At 29.5% G+C, this 10601-nt stretch overlaps 3 protein-coding genes across 3 annotated transcripts; all 3 read right to left on the bottom strand.

The window, feature by feature from the left end:
- Positions 1–16: 16 nt before the first annotated feature.
- On the bottom strand, positions 17–1904 carry TVAGG3_0617760 (mitochondrial carrier family; the record flags this gene model as incomplete). Its single annotated transcript, XM_001319342.1, has 1 exon — positions 1016–1903. One exon carries the CDS (start codon positions 1901–1903, stop codon positions 1016–1018), a length of 888 nt encoding a protein of 295 aa, XP_001319377.1.
- A 351-nt stretch (positions 1905–2255) lies between these two features.
- On the bottom strand, positions 2256–4397 carry TVAGG3_0617770 (ankyrin repeat and SOCS box-containing protein 4 family; the record flags this gene model as incomplete). Its single annotated transcript, XM_001319341.1, has 1 exon — positions 2256–4397. One exon carries the CDS (start codon positions 4395–4397, stop codon positions 2256–2258), a length of 2142 nt encoding a protein of 713 aa, XP_001319376.1.
- Positions 4398–6392: 1995 nt separating this feature from the next.
- Positions 6393–7118, bottom strand: TVAGG3_0617780 (uncharacterized protein; the record flags this gene model as incomplete). The annotated part of the gene is made up of 1 exon (XM_001319340.1): positions 6393–7118. One exon carries the CDS (start codon positions 7116–7118, stop codon positions 6393–6395), a length of 726 nt encoding a protein of 241 aa, XP_001319375.1.
- Positions 7119–10601: the final 3483 nt, after the last annotated feature.

Here is a 10601-nt window from a genome sequence, read left to right on the forward strand (position 1 = left end):
ATGTGTTATTTCAATCTTTACCAATACTCTCTTACATTTTTTTAACGATATGCCTAGCGAAATAAGATCTATATAGATAATGATTTCCTCACATTATTTTCACTATGTTTCTTGATTTATTTTCAGTGCTTTCAAATTTCAAGCTGACATATGACTGATTCTGTTCTTTATGAGGTCTCCACCGCTCACTCGGTCTTCGAGACAATCATATTACATATACTATCAGTCAGATATTATGATATTCCAATTATAATACATTTATCTTTTTTAGTTTCCTGGTATTATCTTTATTTCAAAGTCAGAGGAATTTCAACAATATTAACTCTTCAATTTCTAATTTCAATGATAGGTATATCGTACACAGAAGATATTAATACATTTTTCTCCCATAATTGGAAGAGATTTTATTATTCTAAAAATTACTTCGATGATGCATGCATTTTCATACTAGTATTTTGGTTTTTGCCATTAGGGCTCATCTCTGTCCTTATTGCAATTCAATTTTTACTTGATTTCTGCAAGACAGTTTCGATCCATCGATATTTTCACTCAGTATTAGCCGGACATTAATTAGTACATATAATTATTATCTGTTTGTTTAATAAATTCTATATTTTACAATCATAATTTTTTCTATTTCGCAAACAACATACTACGCATACATTTCCTTTCATTATGAGTAGAGATGACATACATGTATACGTTAGGCGCTTAAATACAATTTTTCGGAAATTCATATCAATTTTCCTTTCCTGAGATGTTAACGATCAAATATTTGACAGGACAATGCTTATTAATACAAAATTTATATTATATACAATCATAAGCATAATAAAAAAATTCTGGATTTCCTATCTTTGGAATATGATGGGCGAATGGTGCTATATCGCTAGTTTATTGATAAATAAGATAAATGTCTTACTCAAATATTTTAATTTGCTAAATATTTTTTGAAATTAAAAAAGCAAAAGAATAAAAAACATATGTAACAGTTTATTTCTACAATCATAACAATTTACCACCACCTCTTTCCAGGAACGTATTTCTTTGTTGGAGGTTTTGTGAAAAATGCAGGTTTTGAATACGAAATTCTTCTTTTTTCTTGAGCCTTGTAAAGCTGGGAGATAATAACCGTTTCTAATGCATACTGTGGAGCAGATACGACTATTTGGTTAATAATTCCTTTGTACAATGTTCTATTTTTGCAAATATCCTTGAATACTGTAAATGTCTCGACAAATTCATTTGATTTATGCTCTTCTAGTTTGATAATTTCATTTCTAACTCTTTTCAAAGGGAAAAGAACAACTGTAGAGACAATGTTCGTAGCAAAACCGAATAAGAATGAGTTTGCAATTGAAGGTTCCCTGTTACGAAGAAGATATTTCCTTGTTAGAAGATTTGAAAACAAATTCGAATTAAGATTGTAAATTGAGTGAGGAAGAAAGCCGCGATAGAGACTTAAATAGTGTTTTCCTTTTATATTTTGAGCTATTGCGTCATTTGCCTCTTTAATATTTGTAAAACCTGATTTCTGTTGTGCATAGACAAGAGGATATGTCAAAGCTGAACTAGCAAATGTTGAAACAACAGTTGATACGACAGTTTTAATGATCGGATATTTTCCTGTGTTCCTTGAAAATAATCCAATTGCTGTAAGGCGATTATTAACATTTAGAGCATTGATTAGTGATTTTTTGGAATAGTCATTCCAAAAGCATGTGATAATGGATGATGGCTTTGATACTGGAATTGGTTGATTTTCAACTTTTGGAGGAATTCTGGTATTTTTAAAGTTTAAACTGCACTCAGTTGTGGATCCAAGAATCTGAGTAAATAATCCTGCAATTGCACCATAAGCTTCTAAATAAAGCCTTGTGTAATAAAGTGATTTATGATTCATAAAAATTCTAAAAAAAAAATGAAAAAAATTAATTCTTTTTTCACTTCAAAATTATTGGAATCGAATTTTACAAAATTCGATTCCAATAATTTTGAAGATCAAAAGAATCAAAATTTTCGCGCTGACTTTTTCAAAAATTGAGGGAAAAAGTCACGCGAAAAATTGTAATTTGTTTAGTACTTTCCTAACCAGCAATTATTCTCTATTATCTTTCTTAGTGGCAATTGCTCCATTCGAAGTAAGAAACTCAATTATTTCTGACTGAAGACGGTGCATGTACAGTCTCTCTGTATATATATATTTGATATCGTCAATTAGTACTTCAGTCGCAAGGAAGAGAGGAGTTTGATTTTCATTGTTTTTTTTCATTGACATTTGCACCGTGCAAAACAAGGATTTTGACGGTTCCAGGTCTTAATGATTGCGCTGCGTAATGAAGGGCCGTCGATCCACAAATGTCTTTTGAATTGATATCTGCTCCGTGCGTAATAAGAAATTCAGCTTTTTCTGGATAATATAAGCGTGATGCGTAATGAAGAGGAGTTTGATTTTTATTATCTCTTGCATTGACATCCAAGCCATGAGTAATTAAAATTTCTACTAAATCTTTGTAATCTTTATCATGAGAATCTACTTCTTCAAAGCGCCCGTAACTTACTGCATAATGAAGGACAGATTTCTCGTTATAATCTTTCACATAAATATCTGCACCATTTGACATTAAAAATTCGACTAATTGTGTGTTATTATTGAAAGCTGCCCAATGAAGAGCAGTTTTTCCGTAATTATCCTTTGCATTAATATCTGCACATTTTGGTATTAAAAATTCTACTACATCTTTTACATTAAGGAATGCTGCCAAATGAAGAGCTGTATCTCCATCATTATCTCTTGAATTTATATCAATACCATGAGATATTAAAAGTTCAACTATATCCATATTATCGGTTAAATTTGTTGACCATCCAACATATGTATCATAATTTATGTCTTTTGAATGAATATCTATTTTTTCTGATTCCAAATCTTTTTCTAAACTTTCAAGATCATTCTGTCCAATTGCATGATGAAGAGCATTTCTTCCTTTTTTATCTTTTGCATTAATATCGGCGCCAATTGATAATAATAATTCTGCCAACTCCTTTCTACCATAAATGGCTGCTATATGAATAGCTGTTTTTCCATTTTTACCCTTTGCATTAATATTTGCTCCATGTAAAATTAAAATATCTACGATTTCTTTGGAATTAAACATGACAGCATTGTTTAGAGCTGATGCATTTATATCTTCTCCATTAGAAATAAATAGTTTTATTATATCTATGAAATTATTCTTGATTGCTAAATGAATAGCGGATACTCCTTTTTTATCAGTTGCATTGATATTTGCACCATGCTGAAAAAGAAATTCAGCAATATCTAAACGCTTATTTTGTACTGCCAAAATCAGTGCAGTCCTTCCACAATTGTTTACTGCATCAACATTTGCACCATGCATAATAAGAGCTTCAACTGCATCCATTTTATTTTGTTCGACAGCCATTGTGAGAGCTGTGTCTTTTTGTCCATTCTGAATATTGATATCAAGACCATGTGCAAAAAGATATTCCCAGAGTGATGGAATTTTGTAATAAGTTGAATAATGAAGCCATTCAAAGACATTCTTTGTTTGATGTAAATAAACTAATGATGCTTCAATGTTATTGAATTCGCTGCATTGCTTCACATCGATAGCAATTTTGTATTCATTCATCAAGAATGTAACAAAATCAATGCTATGTGAAATAATTGCAAATTTCATGCATTCTTTATTTGGTTTTTGATATTTCAAGCATTGACTCATGATGTCTGGATTTCCGCCTAAGAATGAAAGCTGAGGACATTCTGGAGTGATTGTACAATCATGTTCTTCTTTTAAAAACTTAAAACATTTAACAGAGCCATGATAACAACATAATTCAAGTAGTGATAAGCCTCTTTTACAATTGTAAAAATAAAAATCAGATTTCAGCCTTTTATTGTGGTTAAATCCTGGTATTTCTGCGAGTGATACAAATAATTCTTTATCATCATTCACAATTGCTCTGTAAATTGGGTTTTCTTGGTGAAAATTCAATGAAACTTTAAGACGTTCGTATATAGGGAAGTGTTTTTGCTTAGATTCGTCTAAAATGACTCCATATTCCTTGTAATAAATATAATAGAATACATCTGAGGTGAATTTGATTTGGTTTGGTTGATATTCATCAACAAGCTTTTTGAAAAGGGTCCAATATGACAATAAGTAGCTGCTATTATATAACGAAGCATCCATAATGATTGTCAGAATCTGTGATGGTGAATATACCTTGGTTTCAATTATTTTGTTTTTAATATCTTCGAAAAGTTTGGCGATTTCAGCTTCATTACATGGATTAAACCTGTACAATTTGTTAAAAATTTCAGGGTAATCTGTACATGTTAATAAGAGTTCGCTATAATCCAGATTATCCATTTGTAAAAATTAAAAAGAATGGATTCTTTTTTCACTTTTTCAATTTGCTACTCAAATTTTGTGAAGTATTCAAAATAAAAATGAAAAATTTTATTGAAAAAGTGCGTAAAGAATGACAACCTTTTTACACTTTTTGAATTGAAAACTCAAAAAGGTGGTAAATTTTTAAAATTTTTAAATAGCATATTTCGGATCATTTGATAAATGATAAAAATGTAGTACATATGTTGTGGATTAAAAATAAAAATTAAGTTTATCCAAAATCTAATATATTTAGGGGCGTGCTTCATATGAAAATTTTTTCGAAAAAAAGGGGGCGCTATTATACTTAACACCCTCATTAATTATCGATTCTTGAGGAATAGTAACAGAGGCCTTTTTACAGGTATCCTTTAAGAATTTTCCAAAAGAGTTTATGCTCATATGACCTCATTTCCACGTAAATAGGGGGCATTGTTCTTCAATATATTTTAAATAAATATCGCATGAAATTTTGGGGATTCTAGGTTGTGAAAGTAACACACATCAATCTTGCTGTTGTGCCATATAAATCATAAATGATCTTGGCTGATAAAAAAAACATATTAACAAACATGTCAGCAGAATTATTATAGCATTAAACCTGTAATGCATGAAAAATAGCGTGACTTCATTTTTGACAGTTTACAAATGTAAAGTGTTGCATCCTTAAAAACTTGGAAATATATACATTCATGAATTATCTTGTATATTAATTGAAAATCCATAAAACCCTAACAATATTTTTTCTTAAAAAAAACTATAAAAATATAAATAAAATTAATCGTTAAATAAAAATATTTGATATTAGAATTTTATTGGAAAAATAAAAAACTTAATATTTTAAAGAAATACTTAAATACTTGAATGTTTTAACTTTTACATTATCATATAGACTCTCAAATTATTAGCCATTTTGGCTGAGAACTATGGTCTGCGAGGTACATAGATAGAATCAGTACCTCGCAGACTATAGTTCTCTATATGGCGCCGAAAAATTTTTGGTGAAATGTCGTCGCATTTCACCAAAAATTTTTCGGCGCCATAGGAAGAATTGGAGGGTGTGAGATACTATTACATGCTATAGTACTCACACCCTCCAACTCCCAATCAAAATCGCATAAAATTTGCTACTTATCTTCAGATTACCTCCCATTATAAAATATATCATTGCTATCTCATTGTACTATATTTCCACCCTATTGTATTTAAAAATATAAAATTTTTTGATAATATATTTTTATATCTTGAATTTTCAAACAATATATTCACAGATAATATAATGGGAAATCTATCTCAACCTAGCCTTAAAGTACCAAACTCCTGCTTGCATTCTCACTCACAAATATTAAACATCCATCTCCAAAAAACTAAATTCTTCACAATTTTTTTAAAATTGAGAACATAAAAAACGTATGCATTCAATAATTTAAGATACTAACAAATATTAAAAACTTCAAAATATCAGATATTAACGTTTTTCAATTAAAAAAATATCATTTTGCTTTTCAATTCGAACATAAATCTTAAATATTTTTAATTAATATCTGATTTACAGCATTATTATCCATTTATAAATCTGACAAATAAATGACAAAACCATCAGAAATAATGTCACTTTTTGTCAAAAGTGAAGTCACTCTATTTTTCATGCACAACAATTATAGCATTAAACCCATTGCAAACTTTTTGGCACCAGTAGCGAAAACGGCAGGAACTATCATAGGTGGAGTATTAGGTACTAAAGCAGGTAATCCGGCGATGGGAGCACAAGCAGGTAACGCAGTTGGTGGAATAGCTGAAGGAATACTTAATAAAATAGGAGGTAGATAGTGGAAAAATAAATATGAGATCCTATGGATCATCTCGCCGCTTAGCGGCTTAAAATTATTTTTATCTTAGTATCGGTTGATGTCTTTGTCAATAAACTTGCCTTTATTAATAAATCTTGGAACTCAGGCAATTTCAATTGTGAATTTATTCAGCAACTTCGTTTACTAATAGAAGTAGGTAATTCATGGTAGAAGATTTGGCAGTATTTGAGCATTTCTTTGGCATTATTATAAATGTCAAGGCATCAGTATCTGTGTATTCTTTAAAGTTAATATTGAATGAACTTGTTGTTGTTATTGAAAAACTTCCACCAGAATAGGAAAATGAACAAGAATACGTGAAACTATTACCATTGATATATGTTGAATCAACTATTAAAAAACCATTTTCCGAAACATAGAATAAATTAGGTGAAATATTGTTTAATAATACAGAATTTGATAATTTCAGACCGTGGAATCCTGTGCTAACAATACCAGTGCCATCTCCATTTGAACCAGTTATTTTATTTGAAATGATACTATAGTATTTCGTTGTTGAATATGGATTTCCATAATGATAATTCATTCCAAGAGAAGTTGATGTATTATTAAAACAATTTGAAAATGATGCAATACCATTTGACTGACCAAACCACAAATTTTCAGCAGCATAATTCATACATATTGTATTTGAAATATTATTATCATTATATTTCACTTCGCCAAAATAAATTTCATATGCACCATAATCACCTCCTTTACTGGTATCCATTGTTGATAGAAGGAAGTAATTTTTCATGTTGGAACCAGTTAAAAGATAATTGTAAATATGGGTATCAGTCACATTATAACTCAAAATATTGTGAATAATACTGCTTCCTGAATTCATGTAAATATCACACCCTGCTCCGTTATTTTGTGTGATTGAGCTAAATTTTGAACCAGAAACTAATAATTTGATGGCATTATCATCCTTAAACACAATGACTCTGTCTGACAGACTTGTAAAAATTGAATTTGTAACCAAATAATTTTTAATTTTTGTATTGTTAGTTAGTATCCCTAACTTGGGTACGGCGGCACTGCGTTCCACCTTCACCGCGTTTTTAGTTTAAACATGCGGCCTGTCACTTTTTTTGTTTGCATATCTCTTATATTAGTGAAAAACGCGTTTTGTCACTTTTTAAAAAAACCGAGTTGTTCTGGTCCACTTTTAAAAAAACGGTTTGGTTTTTATCCCGGCTGGTTCGGCTGGGGCTTCGCGTCCTCCTCTTGGGTCTTGGGCAAAAATTTCTTTAGGGCTAGAAGGGCGCAGCCCCTGCGAAGCCCCATATACCTGACCTAATTATTACTAATTTTCGGTCTCTAAAATAAACTTTAATTATAATATAAAATTAAACTTCAATTTCAATAAATTTTTAATTTCAATGTAAAAAGTGACACTTTTATTTTGCAAAAGCCCGGAACCATAAATTATGCACTATTATAGTCTATGTAAAATTCAAATTATTGATGATTTATAATCGTACATTATTTTTGTAACATTTCACTATTTGTTTCAAATAATATCTTCTATAATTTCTAAGACGAAGATTCTTATGTATATTTATTCAATTTGGTACTATATTCGATTATTCTTATTAGATTATGGTTATTTTACGATTTGGATAATTGAACAAATAGCTTCGTAGGTGTATCATTATATTTACTGGTATAATAGTATATTACATGTCCAGGATTTTTCATGAAAATACACATGCATTATATTAGTTTAAATAATTTCGACAAATGTCATACAAGAATACCAGTAACTTGCCTATTTGCTATTAGCACAAATTGTGAATTTAACGCTTTAAACTATAATGCAAAATAAGCGAATCTTATATACGTGTAGATGATGCAATATACTCATGTTAGAATATAATAATCTTCATAGAAATATTAGTTTCCCTGAAAAATCACATTTAAATATTTCCAGAAATGTCTTTTGTTCCATTGTGTTGTCGACTCAATATTCAATATTAATATCATCTGCACAAAATCAAATTGCTATACCTAAATATGGATTGTAATTTATAACATTGAGACTGCAATAATTAAGTCAAATTAATATTAGACATAATATAACCTTGAATGTATAACAGAGCAGAAGTCTCGAATAAGCTCCTTATTGGTGTAAGCTTTTATGGATGCCCAGCAGTTTATCAAATATACTCCTAGTACCTTAATATATTTAGTTAAGAACCATTAGTAATAGGTTCCGCGCTTTCTTTCTCCTTGTATTACAAATATAATAATATCATATTGTCTTCATTTCTGCTGATCTAAGTGTGAAAACAATTAGCTAAACTAAACACTTGGATCTTAAATTGATTAACTGAGATATTGTATATACAGACTTAACTCGAAGTTTCAATTTCAAATTTTCAGAGATAAGTATTGATTACCTCCACTTTTTCTATTACCTTGATGAACGCTTCATCACTTCCACCTCATGAAATTCAATAGGCACAACAAAACATTAAATTTATTTCAAAAAATTATTACGGTCTTTAATTTATCCCATCAAACTTAGTAAAAATAATTAGTTATGGTGCATTTTCGCACTCAACAATTAAAAATCTAACAATGAAAGTCAAACAACAAGTCCTTTGAAAAGCTATTCATTATTTCATATTCATTTCTTTTCAAAAATCTTATTCTTCAAGATGGTATTTTGATGATTACCCAAAAAATACATTTGACTTATTGTGATTTCTTATTTCACTCTACATTATAGGCTTTCTATTCAGAGAAAGACTAATGAATAATGAATTTAAAATGATTGTAATAATTGGACAACAAACTGCACCATTTTGTTTTTATCACAAAACTTTCAGATTATTCTCCCCAAGTTTACACAGATTTCAAAATATTATCAAGGCTCCTGAATGATTTCACAATCGCACTAGTTTGCTTTAAAAATTTCGTATGATTATTTTCAACTTCATTTTATTCAAACTTTTCAAATTCCTTTTTAAAAGATCAATGCATCAACTTCATGTTACTATTAATTCTCTTTCTCTTTACTGAGAAATAGATTATTTAGACGTAAACAACACCTTCATTAGCTAAAAATACTAATATTTCAATTTTGTAATATTTATAAAATCAAATATCTCAAACATTCAAGCAAATTATGAACTCTCAAATTCCAGCATAACTCTTTTAAAAGGATTTGCATGAGCTTTGAGAACGAAATAAATCATGAAAATTCTTAATTTCATCACAGCAAAAAATCTTATCCATTTCCATTTCCTGGATAATATCTATAAAAATCTGGGGAAATACATGCAATTTTTGCCTATACTTTATAATCTTGCAAACTGTTTTGTTTTAAATGAAATCAATTAAATTTATTTATGAAAACGCATATTTAATTTAATGTCCTTCTGTTGCTGGGAAGTTTTGAAATATTTCTTTGAATTTCATAAATCATAAAGATTCTTCAATATTTCAGCGAATTTCTATTTCCAACCATCATACGATCACCCAACGGTTTACATTAAATTGCCCCGAGATCCAGCGGGATAGATATTTTCCCATTTCAATACTACACAATTAAATCACTATTATATTCGTTGACATTAGGATTGAAAATATTTCCGATGCAAATAGGTGTAAGGATAATCATTTGCATAAATCTTCAAATATTGAATACAATTAATCTGTATCACTCCATTCTATGAAAAAAACCCATCAAAACAATTCCTTCATCTTTGTTTTTCGGATGCAAGGAACTTATAAGAATGTTATTAATAATAATTCTGCACCTGCAAAAATATCTAATTATTGCATTTATTTTGTCGCAGTGCTCCTAATAGATATTAATATATCCTCACTATACGATATATTGCATCATTGCCCATTTCATTCATCTTGCAATCCTTTTTTTTACGAATCTGTAATTGCTGCCAAAATTTATGGTACTTAATGCTTTCCAAGACTCCAACATACATAACAAATTTTAGAATTAACAGATGATGTTATATTCTGTAGGAGCATCAAGCGTTTATAGCGATGTAAGAGAATAAAGAGTTTTCATCAATAAGGCTCTCTTAACAAAATTTCTTCATATTTATTAGCTATTCGAGCATTATCTGAATATTTTACTATTCCATATACATTAAGATCAACTTGAAAATTTGTTTTTTTTATTCGGTAGCTCGTTTGGAAGAATCTCACACTCTATTCATATCCTTGAAAAATATTTGAATAGTATTGGAAATAATGCATATTGAAGGATGCAAATCAACTAATAAGTGAATGATATTGATGCTCACAGCCTACCAATTAAATAAAATTAGCCATCAGGTGATTGTGCGTTATTCCC

The sequence above is a fragment of the Trichomonas vaginalis genome, chromosome III (assembly GCF_026262505.1).
Source record: "Trichomonas vaginalis G3 chromosome III, whole genome shotgun sequence".
NCBI classification, from domain to species: domain Eukaryota; phylum Parabasalia; order Trichomonadida; family Trichomonadidae; genus Trichomonas; species Trichomonas vaginalis.